The sequence below is a fragment of the Balaenoptera acutorostrata genome, chromosome 17 (assembly GCF_949987535.1).
Source record: "Balaenoptera acutorostrata chromosome 17, mBalAcu1.1, whole genome shotgun sequence".
NCBI classification, from domain to species: Eukaryota; Metazoa; Chordata; class Mammalia; order Artiodactyla; family Balaenopteridae; genus Balaenoptera; species Balaenoptera acutorostrata.
The window spans coordinates 6,587,894-6,606,290 of NC_080080.1; the positions used below are offsets into that span (position 1 = coordinate 6,587,894).

The 18,397-nt window shown below is 42.6% G+C and overlaps 1 protein-coding gene and 1 long non-coding RNA gene across 6 annotated transcripts in view; one reads left to right on the forward strand and one right to left on the reverse strand.

Annotated features, from left to right (window-relative positions):
• LOC130705541 (uncharacterized) overlaps nt 1–7,189 on the forward strand; it is a 30,518-nt gene extending 23,329 nt beyond the window's left edge. The window contains exon 4 of one of the 2 annotated variants that reach the window (XR_009005821.1): nt 4,090–7,189. This is a non-coding gene — a long non-coding RNA (uncharacterized LOC130705541). The remainder of the gene's footprint in view (nt 1–4,089) is intronic. The other variant, XR_009005823.1, reaches the window with a different exon arrangement.
• KHDRBS3 (KH RNA binding domain containing, signal transduction associated 3) overlaps nt 1–18,397 on the reverse strand; it is a 182,933-nt gene that overhangs the window by 37,839 nt on the left and 126,697 nt on the right. For all 4 annotated transcript variants that reach the window (XM_057532293.1, XM_057532292.1, XM_057532291.1 and 1 more), the window contains exon 7: nt 8,591–8,673. In XM_057532293.1, coding sequence (XP_057388276.1) covers nt 8,591–8,673 — 83 coding nt within the window. The remainder of the gene's footprint in view (nt 1–8,590; nt 8,674–18,397) is intronic.

An 18,397-nucleotide genomic window follows, 5' to 3' on the forward strand; every position in this document is an offset into this window, starting at 1 on the left:
GGATGATAATAATAGTAACCTACTTATAAGGCTGTAAAATGCTTAGAACAGCGTGCGGCACACAGTACGTTATCTTTGCAAGTTTACTGAACTTCTACTATGTACATTACATCTGCTATCTCATTTAATCACAATCTCACAAGTCAAATATTCTTGCCGTCATTTGAAGACTCGAAGAAGTAACCTGGCCAAAATAATACAGGTAAGGAAGCGACGCAGCTGGGATTCAAATCCAGGTTTGTGTGGTTTCACAGCCCACAAGTCTTTTTAACTAAATCATGTGACTAACTGTAAGAGTCAAGAATCATACAAAAGTTCTATCATTTTCTTTCACTAAAAAGAGGGCAGAATTCGTCAGGAAAATTATTCTAAAACTAATAAAAATGCGTTTCAAGAATGTATGAAACATGGGGAAAGAAAACACGGGAGATTCACCAAGTAGATCCTTATCTAACAGAACTTAAAATTCTATAGTGAAGATTTTAAACTGGTGGTGTGATAACCAACAAACCCACTTTTTAGAAAGCCTGTCGCACAATCTACAACTTGGTGAGGAGCCTCGTCTCCGGGAACGCTCACTCTACTCCCCGCAGCATCTGTCACCGCCATGAGCGGGTGATCGTAAGCACCACTGTCGTCGTCTTGATGCTATGAAGCAGATGGCAATGCTAAACCCAAACGATGTAGTACATCTCCCCGGTGGACGCCGCTTTCACAGACTCCCATTACTCCACACTCCTCAGTGATCAATCTCACGTATTCTCAAGAACATGAACGAGTGAACTGACAGTGGCAATTGATTTACTGCCATTAGCACGCCTTTGCCCTGCTGCTGTTTCATCCACTTGTGGAGATCATGTCTGAAGAGTCCACGTGGCCACTTCAGGCGTTCTGGTATTCTCTGTATTTGTAGGGACTTCCCCCCCACCCCCATCTTAGTTGCTTTCAGGTTAAGCAAAAGAACTTGATCTTAAAGAGAACTGGATATGAGGCCTGACTGCTACTTATTAGCTATGTGACTTTCGTCAAGCTCAAACTCTCTGAGCATTAGCTTCCTTATTTGTAAAACTAAAAACTGATAATCTTACAGATGTTTTTGGGAATTAAATAAAAATGATAGGCATGAGAGCATTTAATATAGTAACTAACACTTGATAAGCACTCAATAGATATCTCACTCCTTCAAAATTTGTTAATGAATCTTGAAAAAAAAAAAGTGCTGAAGGCAGTGTTTGCCCAACTTCAGCCCTTCATGGACCACTTTCGGGACTTTTCCCATCCATGTCCACCACTCATCCTGTTAGTGACTTCATATTACTCTCTATATTGATTTTATTTTACCTTAAACTTACTGTAATTTATTTATAGCAATACTATTCATAAAATCATGTGCTTGATATGGTAATTACACTTTTCCAGTAACTTTAAAATCTAATTGTTAAAACTGTAAAAAAAAAAGTCTGCCATGTACCACCTGAAATCATGTTGTGAAACATCAGTGATAGGTGTATGACTCTTTGAGAAGCACAACAACAGTAGAAAGAAAATGGACTGAGATGAGTAAGGTCACTAAGTGTGTAACTCAGACCACTTACTAAACCTCTCTCTGTGTCTCAGTTTTCTCAAGAAAAAAATGGGGATGAGAATATCCACCTTTTAAAGTTAAAATTAAGACCAGAGGGGATAATACATGCTCGTGTGCACACATGCTCAAACATACACACAGAGACATGTGCACACACACACACTTATCTTGATACAACCAATGCTGCAGTAGATGTGGTCAATGCATAGTAATTATTATTAACAGCAATACTTATACACGTTAAAACTTTGGCCCTTGGGCTTTTCCCTCCCTTTTCCCTTTTAGGTTGTAGCTTCATTTTCACTATAGCCATCTCTCCTTGTTTTTTCTTACCATATGGCCCTTGACTGAGAATTTAGATATTTACAATTTTACAGTATAATCTGGGTTGGTATCTCTGTTATTTGGTCAATGTCTATATAATACTGTGTTAGAAGTATCTGTCTGTCAATAGCTATACGGCTTAGTTTGTGCTAAGAGACTCCTTCAGTACTTGTGCTGCAAGTAGCCAAAAACCCAGGCTAGGTAAAAGTATATTTCCCAAAAATTTTGCAAGGCATGGTTAATCCAGGCCAAACCATTACTGCTTTTAAAAATCCAAAACAGCCAACCCTGATACAACACAGAAATATCTTCCAAAAGACAGTTTTACTGATGTTTAAATGTTACATCCTAAACTAAACAACAGGTCATCATTTCCAAAGTGAAAATTCCAAACTATATTCAGACCTCTACAAGTCAGCTTTTGAGAAGACATTACTGCACATACTAAATGCTAAAGCTGCCAATAGAAGCAACAGCAAACTAGACAGCTGGGCATACGGCAACACTAATTTTTGTCTCATTGCCTTCCTTGGAATTGGCATCTGAAAACACACCAAGAGTATTCGTAGCTTCTGACAGCTTCCATTACTCTGCCTATTTGGATAAAGGGGCTGAGGTGTTGTTTTGTCACAAAAACAAGTCAATGATTTTATATTTAAACTTTTTTCTTAGCTGGATAATGGTTTTTAGAGTCAGACAAAAACCTAAGCTTCAGTACTCTTCAGCAGCGTACTCTTGGGAAAGTTGCTAAACATCATATCTTCAACTTCTGTACATGGAAAAGCTTAGCACGTAGGACCACTGTGAAAACTGGCGATAATGTATAGAAAGGACGCAGATGGCTGAGTGCTAGACTTAACAGGCTCTCCAAAACTAGCAGCTATTATTTCTAATTCCCTTTTCCAGTATTTCTAAGTGTTTTCAGGAAACTCATAGAGATTCTGGAGGATGAAAGGAAATAGGTACTCGAAAGTACCGTCAAGCCACTAAGTGCTATGGGAAATTAGCAGGTCAACATTAAACCCGCCAGAAAATAAACTTTTTATTACAGAGTCATCCACTTATGCTCAGGGGGTTATTAGTACTTTTTGGAAACCTTTTTTGTTCTACCTTCTTTATGATTGATCATCAGGGGAATCAACTATCTCCTTGGAGAATTTACAATTATTCAGAAACATAGATTAAAATATTGTAAAATTTGAATAAAAGTTGTACATAAGGTACAAAAACATAGTGAAATGATTATTACAGTCAAGATAATTAACAGACTTTCTCACAGTTACCATTTTCTCGTGTGATGAGAGCACCTGAAATTTACTCTTAGCAAATTTCCAGAACTCAATACTGTATTATTAAGTATAGTCATCATGCTATACAATTGCGACTGTTATTAGGATTATAAATAAGATATCAAATGAGAACTAATTCCACTTAGTTTAGAATGAAACAGATACATTTACAAAGGGTTTCCAGGAGTCAGACTATGATTTCTGTGAAGGCTCTAGTCATGTCAGGGCAGGTGCAGGTCCCTGAGGGCTGAGGCCATTCATCACCTGCTCTTTTTTAATTCACCACAGCTACTCCAGAGCGGTGTGTCCATAGGAATTAATCAATAACTATTTCTGAGCCAATGTATATTAGAATAACTCCAGTATTGTAAAGAATAGTTCACATTTCTCTTCACAGTAATAGATGACAGCTTGTTACTCATTAAATGTGTGAAGTTAGATAAACAATGCTTTGTTTTACATTTTGTTTTACGCTATGGAGGCCATCACAAACATCGATGGGGAAACGTAGCTGAACTATGCTGAATTTTCTATTTTCTATGTAGGGGCTCTCACTTGTACTCTAATTTTCCTTTTGGGTATTTGAAAATTAGGAGAAAAAATTCCTAATTTGTAAGACCTCCGGAGAGAAACTTTTTTCTGCAACAAAACAGTGTTGTAAAATGATTACGGTGCGTGAAGTGTAGAAGTCATAGCTGAGAGAGGCCTTTCACACACAGGTGACGACGCTGGTGGCAGCTGTGGCCCCCGTCTCGGTCTGTCCTGTTTCCAAGTGCCCACCCTTGGAAAGGCTATGGCTGCTCACCCGCTCAGGCCGGTGTGTGGCTGACATCCATACAGAGCATCCACAGGGTGCCCTCTCGCCCTTCTCATTCTCCCTGGTCCCTGCAGATTTACCAGCACCGGCTTCTCGCGGCCATCCCGGTGCAAAATGGGATGCAGAAGAAATTCAGAGCTGCGGGCGAAGGCGGGCACTGGGGCACCCTTAGTGCTATGCTAACCACCTGGTGAATGCGGAACTACGCCGGGGAAGGTCTCATTTAGTCCCTCACAGAGAAGACGCTGGGCAGCCTGCCTACCTCCGTGCGGTTCACTCGGGCTGTGGGCTTTCCTGTCTCGTTCAACCTTCAGGTCAATCCTCCAAAGAAAAAACCAAGTTACACATTTTACAAATGGAGGCTTAGAGAGGTGAAATAACTTGCCCACAGTCACATAACCAGAAAGCGTTGAAGTGGGACCTAAACCCAGCTCCGTCAGACTCTTACACCGTGGCCTGGGTCTGCAGACGTTTCTGATAACACATCTGCATCAGAAAGAAATGGTTTTTGAGCTTGTAACTGAAACTATTTATGGGTAACATGTGTGCTATAGTAGTAGTAACGTGCGGTGCCCTGACCCTGAGACACAGCTCCTCTGCGCTGGTGCCAGAGACCCCGCCGTCTTTTAACTCTGCACTGTCCAAGGGAAATTTGTAACTTCGAGTTTTCTAGTAGTCACGTTTAAACAAAAAGTAAAAAGAAACAGGTGATGTTGATGTTGATCGTGTCTTTATTTTGCATGCTTTATTTACTCCACACCGCCTTTGGAGTCGGGTATGTGCCTGACACCCCCAACACATCCCCCTTTGGACTAGACACCTTTCAAGCGTTCAACGGGCACGTGTGCTGGAGGCTGCCAGGGTGGACAGTGCGGTCCTAATAACTTCTGCTCTGTGCTCTTTCCACTACGTCTTGACGTGTCAAAGAACATTTTCTGAACAGCTTGTAATCTAAAAGGAGACCAAGTAAAGAATTCTGCAGTAATGCTGAACTATATAACTACAGCACAGACTGTACTTTCAAATTCTGAATTGAGAGAATTATTGAAGTTTGAAATAAATTTTATAGAACCTGGAGTGTAAAAACCAAGAAATTTTAGACCCCAGAATATCAAGTGTTACATGGTATTATCTGTTAGTGGGTACTAGGTTGTTTGCTCCTTCAAAGTAGTGGCCATGAATGTTCTTGGCTAAAAGGATCTCATGTAAAATTGGAAAAACTAAGTTCTTAATTTCATTCGTCTTAGCCCGCAACATTAATATGCAGGATAAATGAAATTCTTAGGTTTGATTAAGGCATTCCACAGTCTGATAAGGCAACAGTTCCAGTTCAGATGAAAGCATGATTCCTAAGGGATTTAAACGCATCACAAAATATCAGATTTTTGAATATTGTATATGGAAAATATTAATTGGAACCAGTTTCAGTAACTGAAATCAAAACCATGACAAAAGGAGAGCTGAAAGGCAATGGAAGTACAAACGAGGATGCTTGGGGCCAATGTGGATCTACCACTGCTCAGCCTCGTGAGTTTGGATAAGCGATTTAACCTCTCTGAACCTGTATGCAAGGGAGTGACACGTTTAGACTTGAATTTTGCAATAGTTCAGGGCATGCTGAGATGGGAAAGAGAATCTATGTGAAGCCCATGGTATAGTACACCAAGCACACAGCCAACATTCACTACTGAAGATGATAGTGATGGTGATTTCCTGGTCAACACCCACTACTCAATCCTGGGGATGATTTCAAAATCTGCTCTCCTAACTGGTTTATACTAAATTTCTAATTATGAGATACATGGTGTTGTACTTAAACCAATGTTATAATATGTGCATGTTATGGGCTGAACTGTGTTTTCCCCCAAATCATATGTTGAAGCCCTGACCCCCAGCACCTTATAATGTGTATTTGGAGACAATCAATCATCTTTAAAGAGGTGATTAAGTTAAAATGGGGCCTTTTGTGGGCCCTAGTCCAATCTGACTGCTGTCATAACAAGGAAGGAAATTTGGACACAAAGAGAAAGCAGGGATGCACGCGCACAGAGGACACAGAGAGAAGGCGGCCAGCTGCAAGTCAAGGAGAGGGGCCTCAGAAGAAACCAGATCTGCCAACGCCTTGATCTTGGACCTCCAGCCTCTGTAACCTTGAGAAAACAAATTTCTGTTGCTTTAAATACAGTCTGTGGTATTTTGTTACGGTAACTCTAGCAAACTAATACAGCACCTGGAACCATTCTTCACGCTGCTCCATAATATAGCTGCTTCATTGTGATTTACAGTAGACGGTGAAGAGGAAGACAGACAGACAGACCAAGGTGCTCAGTCGGGCCCCTTCGCTTGTAAGTTGCATGATCTTAGGCAAGTTACCTAATTTTTGTAAACCAGTTTTTCTTCTTTAAAAGGACTGATGCTTATTTCACAGGTTATGAGGATTAAATGAATATTAAGAATAACCGACCAACAGTGACTTCTGCACTTGCCAACGTGTGGAATTCTCATACAATTCTCTGTAACTTCTTCAGGTAGCACTGAAAAGATCACTTCCGGGCAGGTGGGCTGGCTGTCATGAAAGGTGTTTCTTTTACGTGAGTCTTCCTGACATTTAAAGGGCTTATAATTCAGAACGTGCCAGCCTCCTAATGGGTCTCTGCCTCCAGGCTCGCCATCTGCCAATCCGGCCTCTCTACTGCCTTCTAATTCATTTCTCTGAATCCAGGTGTGAACACACCACTCCCTTGCCTGTACCTCGTCGCTGGCTCCCCACTGCTGCCCACGGTCCGGAGCCTGCACCCTGAGACTGCGGAGGATGCGGTCACTCCCTCTCCTGCCTCATCTGTCCCGTGCACCACGCCCTCCAGCTCAGGCAGCACTTCTTGTGTCAGGCTCTGTGCCTTGCTCTGGCTTTGGGAAATGTCCTTCTCTGTTTGTACCCTGGTGACCCCTACTTCCCCTTCACTTTCTCAGTGAAATGTCCCCAGTGTTCCCAACCAGACTTGAGCACTGTCTTTTTATGGAAATACTGTGTTTTTCCTCAGACTTTCATGTGATTACCATATTACATTGCTTTTAAATATTTGTATTTCATTCTAGCCTGTGAACTTCCCAAGGAGAGGGTCTCTGTCTCAATAATCTTTGTAATCCAACATCGAGCACAGTGCCTACATTTAATACACGTAGTGGACATTTAATAAATGTTGGCTGAATGAATAAATGACCAAAGGAACGAATGCTTGTGATCAATCATACTAATACGTTATCACCGCTTAAAGTGGGAAGACTACAAGCTTTCAAAGTCTGGTTCACATTCTGGGTTAGTTATTTACTTCTCTGAGCCTCAGTTTCATCATCTGTAAAACAGGCACATTAACTCCTGCTGTTGCCGTTCAGATTAAATGAGACGTGTGAGTCTTTAAAGGACTGCACTCCATGTGTGATTTCCGGCTAATTACTTAATCTTATGCTCTGTGCTCCTTCCCTTCATCTGTATAACGGGAACAGCCCCACATACATCGTGACACTGCCGGGACACCTATACAAGGTGAGACACGTGAAGTCCTGTCTAGCGTCCACTGTGTGCCAGTCACCCCCGGGCGTGCCACAACCCGCAAGGACGCAAACACCGTGCACAAGGCTTCCCGTAAAGAAGACCAGTTGGGGGTCAAAGTTTAAAGGCTACTTAATTGTTAGAAATTATATAAGTAAAAAATCTGGCATGAACAAAAAGAGAAAAAATTATATCCCTGTCAACCTCAGTACCAAGGTGCCTGTCTGTTCAAAGCTTGCCTGGCCCCGTATGAGTTCAAAAGTGAATTTATGCTTCATCGAGATAACCATGTAGTCCATATTTATTTATGCTCATAAAGCCAGTATTTTGGTTTGCGTATGTCTGTCTTTGTCTACCACTTAGAATTTTAAACATAAAGCAAGAGGTTTCTAGGCATTTAGGAAAACATTCTGAACAGAACACGGATTTCATATATCAATGGACATCAAGGTCTACTATCAGAAGACGTAACTATGAAGCTGTGTTTCCCTCTATTAACACTCATTTCTAAGTCAACACTTCTTTAGAAAATGAATTAGAACTCACTCATTTTTCACTAATAGGAATTTGAAGTTGTTAGAAAACAGGAGCACTGCTGCTAAGAAACAGAAATGATCTATGAACACTGCAAAAAACTTTTGTCACTTCCATCCCCAGGCACTGACAATGTGGGATATTTACACATTTCTGATATGACTTTGGGCCTTAGGACTTGAAGAGCCACAGACCTGGTAGACACTGTTCTTCCTTAGAATATACTGAATGCTTAAGTTAAATTTTTAGAGCAAATAAAATTTCAAATTTTATTTTCCAAGACTCATTGCTTTAGCACTACAGTAAAGTTGAGAGCAATACATGCTATTCGGTAGGACAGATAGTGCTTCTCCAATTAAAACAAACAAAAACAAAGCAGGCCGAGTCAAATCACCGTCACTGGCCAATCATCATCCTGCTCCCAGAGTACAGCAAATGCGGAAGGGCACAAGTGTCTGCTATGGGGTCTGGTCATGAAGATTGACTCTTACCTTTGGGCTGGGGCGCTATAGCTGTTATCATAGGAATCATAACTCTGTTCATCATAAGCAGTGCCATATCCATCATCATAGTCCTAAAATATAACAGGAGAAGTACAAAAAAGTTCAGAGAAATTTCTGGAAAGGAAGGCGCATTCTGCTTTTAGTGAATTAATTCAGCTACCATTTAACTATATATCTAATTATAATGTAAGGAAAAATATAAAAGTGACATCAGTGAAAATGATAGAGTAAGAACCTCCAAAAATTCTCCTGAAAAAGCAAAGAGAAACTGGCAAAAATTGTTAGAATCAACATTTTTAGATCCCTGGAAATTAACCAAAGGCTTGCAGAGATCTAGGGAGCATTTATTTTTAAAAAATTGGCTGCACCTTGGAATGAAGGGTGAGCTCGGTCCTATTCCCACCCCTCACCCCCAGCTCTGCAGGAGCCGCAATCCAGCAAGGAGGAAACCAGCAGGCTGGAGGTCACTGGAGGGGGCAGGGCAGGGTGGAGGCTTTCAAAACCCCATTCCCAGAGGATTGCCTTTATTTGACCTGACTGGGTGCACAAAGCCTTTTCCCTCAGGGTATTTGAAGAAAATAATCAGAGGCAATTGTTTATGAGTTTAGCTGCTTGAAGTGGTGGAGAAGAACTGGCGCAAGTAACAGGCTGACCAAAAAGCTTACAAGGAAAAGTGGGGGAATGAGATGTCCATAGGAGCTCTGCACAGTTCTGACATATTTCTGGAATCTCAAAGACTGCAGTGTCATGTACTTGCCCAGGACAGACCTGATAAGGCCCTGAGCTCTCTCCTCTGGCTGACCTTGAGGTTCAGTATAAGAAGGAAAGTCAAGGCTAAGCCAGAGTTAGCTGTAAACTGATTGGCTCAGTGTTGAAGACAAGCTCCAACAGGTACCCACAGCCTCTTGGTAAAGACTACAGACTTAATTTCCAAGCATTTGACAAAATCTCTGTCCAATCATTAGCTGACCACTAAGGTAAGAGAGAAAAGACACTTCTGTGGCAACGCATGATAAATATCGACTTCACAATATTAGTTTGGAAAAGTAACTAAACCAAGAAAAAAAAAATCCTAGGGAGGAAGGAGAATTTGATTTTCACACGGACACACTACATTAAATGTCCAGTTTTAAACAAACAAAAACCATTATGCAACATGCAGAGAAAAAACAAAAGTATAGTCTATACACGAGAAAAAAAAAGTAGTCAAATAGAAACTATCCCTGATGAAGCTGAGACACCGAACTTACTGGACAAAGACTTTTATTTATTTTTATTTTTTATTGGGGTATAGTTGTTTTACAATGTTGTGTTAGTTTCTACTGTATAGTGAAGTGGAGTTCCCTGTGCTAATACGGCAGGTTCTTATTAGTTACCTATTTTATACATATTAGTGTATATAGGTTGATCCCAATCTCCCAATTCATCCCACTAGACAAAGACTTTAAATCAGTTACTTGAAATATATTCAAGGAACTAAATGACAGCCTGTATCTAAAAAGCTAAAGAAGGGTATTAGAACAATGCCTCACCAAAATAGAGAATATTAATATAGATATAAGAAATACAGAAAAGAATCCAAAGAAGTTCTTGAGGTGCAAAGTATAACAACTCAAATAAAAAATTCACTAGCCAGGTTGAACAGCAGAAACACAGGTTTAACTCTTTGTGACCTTAGTTATTAGTTTCTTAGATATGCTAACAAAAGCACAAACAACCAAAAAAATATATAAATAAAATGGATTCCAGCAAAATTAAAAACTTCTGTGTCAAAGGATATTAGCAAGAAAGTGAAAAGACAATCTACAGTATGGGAGAAAATATTTGCAAATCACATATCTGATAATGGTCTAGTGTCCAGAATATATGAAGAACTCTCATAACTCAACAATAAAAAGACAACCCAAAAAGAGCTAAAGCCACTCTCCTAGTTCTATGAGGACATTTTGCAGATGTGATAACAAGTACACTATGGTTATTTTAAAGGTATTTTGAAACTGAAAAAGGTCCAGAGAAATGATCATTCTGCAAGATCAAATTAGATATGTTGCTCAATGACATTTATATCTATGAAAGTGTGAAGCCTACCCTACAACTGATTTCTAAGTTTCTGGGGATAATCAATTACATAGTGACTTTGGACTTACTGGTATTTACTTAATATTTAAAAGAGCCAGGAAATAATCTAAGTATTTTGGAACATCAGTATTATCAATGGTAATCAATTTAATGATCATCACCAGAGCTTTTGAAGTGGAGAAATGTGGTCAAGGGGTAAGAGAAAAGATGTGGAGTCAGATGGGCTTCTGTGTTTTACTGTCACTGATCTCAGTCAAGTTCATCCACTTCCTCAGAATCTGTTTCTTTACCTGTAAAATGTGAATCCTTAATAAGTATCCCGAAAGGATGAGAAATTACATATACATATGTATGTATTCCAGCAAAATGCCACATATGTATTAAGAACTTTATAAAGAATAGCTTATATTATTAACTATCATAGTAAAGCATTACCCTTGCAGACCTCTCTCCTGGATTTCTAAAATGATAAGACTCACAGGTGATGAACATCAGGAGCCACTACATACAACGGTAGGAGCCAAATGCCTGATTTTAAAGTGATGACCTTAGTCACTCTCTTTTAAGAACATCTACTAAATAGTATACCTCAATTTATTTGATTTAGAAAAGCAAAAGTATCTGAATAGCAAGGTATATTGTAATGTGCTCCATTTTGTAAGACAACTATTAAGCTGAAGGGATGATACTATCTTTGCGGGGGTGAGGCTTATACAATTTGTACGTGACCACCTTAAATTTTTAAAAATGTTTTCTCACAAAGGAGGAACTGAGTATTTGCTGAAGAGCTATGTGTTCAGAACTTTGAACATGGATAGAATCTAAAAGGAATACTCATTAAATAGGGGCAGAGAAAGAATAAAAGTCAAGAATATCCTTAGAACATATTGGTAAGCCATGGTGTCCCTTGCAGTAGCTGAAGGCAGGTTGCTAATATAGCTGTGATCTTCCAATGACCAACGCAAGGAGGAGAAAGCTCTCAGATAAGATTCAAACGAACAAAAATATTTGAGATGATTTTAGTTATAAGTAGCAAACTGCAGATATTACAATTCTGGTGAATTAACAAATTAAAAGCAGCTAGCATCTCAACAAAAAGAAAGTAATCTTACCGTATTAAAAAAAAACCCAAAAAACCAAAAACCAAAAAAAATCCTTTACTTAGCCCCTACCCTGTGGCTGGCACTCCTGCTAGACACCATGGTGGGAAAGGGGTGTCCTGTCTAGTGCGTACGCTGGCGGGATGGAGATGACAGGCGACTGAAGAGAACTATCAGGCAACGTGTCACATGCTGTGGCGAAGGTAAGCACCCAGGGTGGCACTGGGAAAGGGAAAGGGGAAGAAAATTTCCCAGAAGTGTTGAAAGCAGAGAAAAGCAAAAGGAGCTGGGAAAACTTATTAAAAATTCGGTGGAATGAACAGCAGGTGCAAAACAATGGAGGTACAGACACAAGAACCCTTCTCGCCCAGGGTTCAGGTGAGCACACTGTGGAATGCAAACGAAAGGGGAGAGCAATGAGCCGGAGACACCCATATAGCAGACCACGTGTGGCCAAGTTACAGAGTGTGGATTTAGATTCCGCACTTCAGGGCTCTCTCTGGAAACTGTGTGGGCATGGAGCCGGGAAGGTCAGTCTGGAGGGCGGGACTTGCAACACGGTCATTGCCTTGAGCATGTGGTCTGGCAAAATGCAGAGCCCACGGCTGCTTCAGTAATTTGTTAGTAGCTTAAAAAGAATATGGCTTCACCCATGCAGAATTCTCTTTCTATGCTTATTTAAAAGAATCAAGATTCTTTAAACTCCAGTAAATAACTGGAATTTTCTTAAGTAACTGAAATGTAAAGTAGTAGATTATTTAAAACCTACACTTATGTCATTCATTGCTTGTTCAATTATTCTGTCAGATATTACAATGCTAGTTTATTTGAATTTTCAAATTGTTTAGGTCACTGAATTATTGACTTTCATATTTTACAGTGAAGATTTTAAAAGATTAAAAATGCAATTTTCACAATATTTCTTTCATGACGATGATTTCACAGTTGGATTTGGCCTTGGGGGTGCAGCCTCTTCCATCACAAGTATTGTTTGTTCAATGGACAGGACGTGAAAAATATAGGACAGCATAAAGCAGATTGTGACAGACAAAAGAAGAAAAAGGAGTGTGACTGCAGATGAATGTGTACGTTTCTGGGAGGGAGTGGAGGGGATTCTTGTTGATTACCTGCATTTTATTGCAAGAAGGAGATGAGGTCATTGGCTAAGAACAGTTGGGGAGGTCAGCCAGCAAAGGATCAACAAACGGTTACAACGAGGAGGAAGGATGAGGGTGACGGGCTGCCTGAGGGCTTTTGTCTGAGGGCTGGGGGACCTGAGGTACAGCAGCCCTCCCTCTCTGTCTCTCTTCTCCTAATGCTCTTATCTTCCAGTGTTCCCAACAACTGGCTGCTTTTCTTTAAATAATTTGACATTATGAAATTCCTCTTCAGATTTTTCTGAGGCTAGTTAGAAATTTTAAAGAAGAGTGAATGCATTCTTTGTCACAAGTTAACATATAATCGAGCGGAATCATCCATCTAGTGTAGCGGGGATGCTGCTGAGCTATCAATAGTTCCATCACAGAGGAGCTTAGAATCCACGCTTAAAAAGCGCCAGGACCTGGGATGGGGACTCAGGACTCCACTGTCGGCAGAGCTCAGATGTGCTGAACGATTTCTTTTTACACTTGACATCTTTGCGTAGCTTCTCGTATTTCCATTTTCTCCTAGAGAACACTCCCCTTCACGACACGTCACAAAGTCTCTGTGTCGGCCCCCTGTTCTGCAGTCAGTCCGGTGCTTCACGTGCAAGTCCCTTCCAGTTCACACGTTATTCCCTGCGAGTCTCTGCACCTGCCTTCTCTGCCTAGTCAATTTTTCACGATGAAGCTCCAATGAACCTCCTGCTCTGTTTCTCCCACAAACGCAGAGTCCACCACACCTGTTACACCAACAATGGACCAACACATGCCGCTGTTACTGTACAGAAACGACTGACTGGCTCTGGCCTCACCTACTGTTTGTTATGAACACGGACTGTGTGGTTCTGATTCTTTTGCACAGAGTAATGACAGGGCTGGAACATAACGACGACCGCTCAGTAAATGCTCGTTAGACTGCTGGACTGAACGCTCCTGAGGAAAGCACGCCAAATCCCTCCTGCACCGAGTCCTCTCAGCTGCCCCGAGTTTGCCTCAGCCTGCCTACACATCTCTGGAGCCATTCCTCAGACGACCCAGAGTGAGGACACTGGGCAGGATAAACTCCTTTATTCTAAGCAACTTAACTGAATTTCCTCTGCAAGAAGCTTAACAGAGCTCCTTTATGTTGTTAAAATGCACTGCAAAGATGCCCCTTCCTTGCACTTTAAAAACAGGGTCCTGTACCTGTGAGTGAGGCAGTACTGCAGGCATGCCTCTCTAACCAAGTGCTGGGAAACCAGCAGTCTGTACGAACCTCTGAAGGACTCCTGTCCTAGACAGAATCCATGCCTCCACTTTCCCATCTCACCACCACGCCACCTGCCAGTCAATCTTTCTTTATCTCCTATTTCTCTCTCATATCTTTCCTCTACATTCCCGACGTGACTGCATTAGAATCACTCAGAAGCTGCCTAGTACTTCCTTATCTAATCCTTTCTCCAGAATCATCTGCTAAAATGCAAACCTAAGCTTGTTGCTTCCTTGCTTACAAATCTCCACTCCTCTCGCCTGGTTCCTACGACAGTGCACTGTTAAGAGAGACAGTGCACTGTTAAGCTTCATCAGCATGTTAAGGGCCCTGAGGAAGCCTGTCTGTTTCATGCTGTAATTTCTCCGCACATGCTGTTCCCTCTTTAGGTCTTTCGCTGGGAGACTCCAGGCTGAATTATCACTCCCTTCTCTGTGCTTCCCTGATAACTGGTAACTTGCACGTACACAGTGCCCACAATTATTTCTCTGCCTCCTTTCTCTCCCCCTGGTCTACAAGGTCCTTAAAAGGAAGGAACAGACCTTGTTCTCCTGTATTCTCAATGTCGGGAACACAATAATGAATAAAGAAAGGAACTAATTAAAGACCAAGTGGCAGGAAACATAGCAATAGCTTCTCTAAGATGAATGCGGGCTTCCCTGGTGGCGCAGTGGTTGAGAGTCTGCCTGCCAATGCAGGGCACACGGGTTCGAGCCCTGGTCTGGGAAGATCCCACATGCCACGGAGCAGCTAGGCCCGTGAGCCACAATTACTGAGCCTGCGCGTCTGGAGCCTGTGCTCCGCAACAAGAGAGGCCGCGATAGTGAGAGGCCCGTGCACCGCGATGAAGAGTGGCCCCCGCTTGCCACAACTAGAGAAAGCCCTTGCACAGAGACTTAGACCCAACACAGCCAAAAATAAATAAATAAATAAACAAAGTAAACAATGCGTTTAAAAAAAAATACATTAAGATGAATGCGAACTGAGGAGATGTGCTAGAGTAAGATGCAACATTTACTCAAATAGTGTAAATTTTGATAAGGAGACCTCACCTGAATTCTTTTTTCAAACATTACCTATCAATCTTACAGTCCCTGCCCTCAGGAAAAAAATTTCCCGTTAAAACTCTGTATTCGGGACTTCCCTGGTGGTGCAGTGGGTAAGACCCACGCTCCCAATGCAGGGAACCTGGGTTCGATCCCTGGTCCAGGAACAAGAGCCCACGTGCGTGTCTCAACTAAGACCTGGCACATCCAAATAAATAAATATTAAAAAAAACCCTCTGTATTCTATTCCTGAAAGTCAGAACATTCTTAAAAAGAGTGAACAAAGATGGACAAGAAATAAATGTATATTAATAAACATTCTTGAATCATTAAAGAGACTTATTTATCAAGATCCACTTCTGAGTTTTTGTCTTCGATAAGGAAGATGTCTAAATGGAACTGACGGGGTGACCTGGACACTTGACAGGTGTCAGGGGGTCACATGATGGCGAGACACGCCCTAACACAGGGAGAGATCCTTCATGTGCCGTTCGCGACCTGAAAACTCCACCGACATATGGCCCAATACCAAAGAAATCTTGCTCTGAAGAGAAAAGATTTTCTAGGATAAAGGAAACAGCGTGACCTATTTAATTCTATTTCTGTCACAAGTAAAATCAAGCATAAAATTTAAGCTGGGAAAAACCATTTTAAACAGAGAATTTACAAAAGTGATTTGAAAATAATGTTTAGGTTTTGAGTCCTTTTAAAAGGAGACAGTTATGCTGACCACACACCACCTCACCAGGGTGAAACCTCGTCATTTCAAAATGTAAAAAGTTTTCACATAAAATACAGTGTTAAAAGATTATTTAAGTCTATTCTTACCATGATTCTTTTGAGTTTATAAAACATACACATTAGCTAAAAATAGTCTTTTGAGAAATTCATTCTTGCTGGGGTTCTGAATAATAGTAATATCCTCATTGAGTATCAGCAATGACCGTGAACATATCACATAACCAAGTTATTTTATAATTAAGGACAAAATCACAACATTAATAACAATGCTAAATAAGAATCTGTCCCCCATAATCACTTAAATAAGACATCATTAATTCAACAATCAAATTGCATCCCCACGTGTTGCTCTATGGCCGTGAGGAGTATATTATGCGGCTTCTAGACTCATACAACTTCTTCATCTCAGTCTTTGGAGTCTGATGCCCACGTTCAAATTCCAGCTCTGCCTCTTAACTGGCTATGTGGCTTCCGGGAAATCACCTACCCTCCTTCCACCTCAATTTTATAATCGTAATCCACATCCTGGCTGTTTCCAATGGTTGTGGGAGGATTAACCAAAAAAAATATCTATGAAAGCTGTTTGGCACAGTTCTTGCCCAATAAAGCTAGTTCCATTTTATTGAAGACCTGTTCCCTTTAACACTCTCAAGCTATTAGGCCAGAGAAACATCAGAGCTATCCAGGTATTTTTCTTTTGTTGAATGTGATAAATTCTTAAAATGTTGTCTAAACTGTGATGTCTACATTTTCATTCTGCAAATCCTAGTATTAACGACTACTGTGGTTTTTAGATAAAGGAATGGCTGACCAACAGTAGTTGTAATTCTATCCACATCTGAACACAGCTTTTAAAAACACATCTACATCAATTATTCATAGAAAGTCTTCTCTTCTCTCAGTTTGTATCTGAGATAGAACTAGATTTATTTAGATTTGACAAGAAATACAATATAATACAATACAATACAGAAGATAAAATAACAAAGAGGTTAGGGGATTGGAGAAGATGGCGGAAGAGTAAGACGCGGAGATCACATTCCTTTCCACAGATACAGTAGAAATACATCTACACGTGGAACTGCTCCTACAGAACACCCACTGAACGCTGGCAGAAAACGTCCGACCTCCAAAAAGGCAAGAAACTCCCCCCGTACTTGGGTAGGGCAAAAGAAAAAAGAAATAACAGAGACAAAAGAATAGGGACGGCACCTGCACCAGTGGGAGGGAGCCGTGAAGGAGGAAAGGTTTCCACGCACTAGGAGCCCCTTCGCGGGCGGAGACTGCGGGGGGCAGAGGGGAGAAGCTTCAGAGCCACGGAGGAGAGCGCAGCCACAGAGGTGCGGAGGGCAAAGCGGAGAGGTTCCCGCACAGAGGCTCGGCGCGGAGCAGCACTCACCAGCCCGAGAGGCTTGTCTCCTTAGCCGCCGGGGCGGGCGGCGCTGGGAGCTGAGGCTCGGGCTGCGGTTGGATCGCAGGGAGAGGACTGGGGCTGGCGGCGTGAACACAGCCTGAAGGGGTTAGCGCACCACAGCTAGCCCGGAGGGAGTCCGGGAAAAAGTCTGCAGCTGCCGAAGAGGCAAGAGACTTTTTCTTGCCTCTTTGTTTCGCGGCGGGCAAGGAGAGGGGATTCAGAGCGCCGCCTAAACGAACTCCAGAAAAGGGCGTGAGCCGCGGCTATCAGCGCGGATCCCACAGCAACAGGGGCGCAGAGGGAAAATCGGAGAGACTCCCGCACAGAGGCTCGGCGCCGAGCGGCGCTCACCAGCCCGAGAGGCTTGTCTGCTCCCCCGCCGGGGCGGGCGGGGCTGGGAGCTGAGGCTCGGGCTGCGGTCGGATCGCAGGGAGAGGACTGGGGCTGGCAGCGTGAACACAGCCTGAAGGGGTTGGCGCACCACAGCTAGCCGGGAGGGAGACCGGGAAAAGGTCTGCAGCTGCCGAAGAGGCAAGAGACTTTTTCTTGCCTCTTTGTTTCGCTGCGCGCAAGGAGAGGGGATTCAGAGCGCCGCCTAAACGAGCTCCAGAGAAGGGCGCGAGCCACGGCGATCAGCGCGGACCCCAGAGACGGGCGTGAGACGCTGGGGCTGCTGCTGCCGCCTCCAAAAAGCCTGTGTGTGAGCACAGGTCACTCTCCACACCTCCCCTCCCGGGAGCCTGTGCAGCCCGCCACTGCCGGGGTCCCGGGATCCGGGGACAACATCCCCGGGAGAACGCACTGCGCTCCTCGAGCTGGTGCAACGTCACGCCGGCCTCGGCCGCCGCAGGCTCGCCCCGCCTCCTCCGTACCGCTCCCTCCCCGCGGCCTGGGTGAGCCAGAGCCCCTGAAGCAGCTGCTCCTTTAACCCCGTCCTGTCTGGGCGGGGGAACAGACGCCCTCAGGCGATCTACACGCAGAGGCGGGTCCAAATCCAAAGCTGAACCCCAGGAGCTGTGCGAAC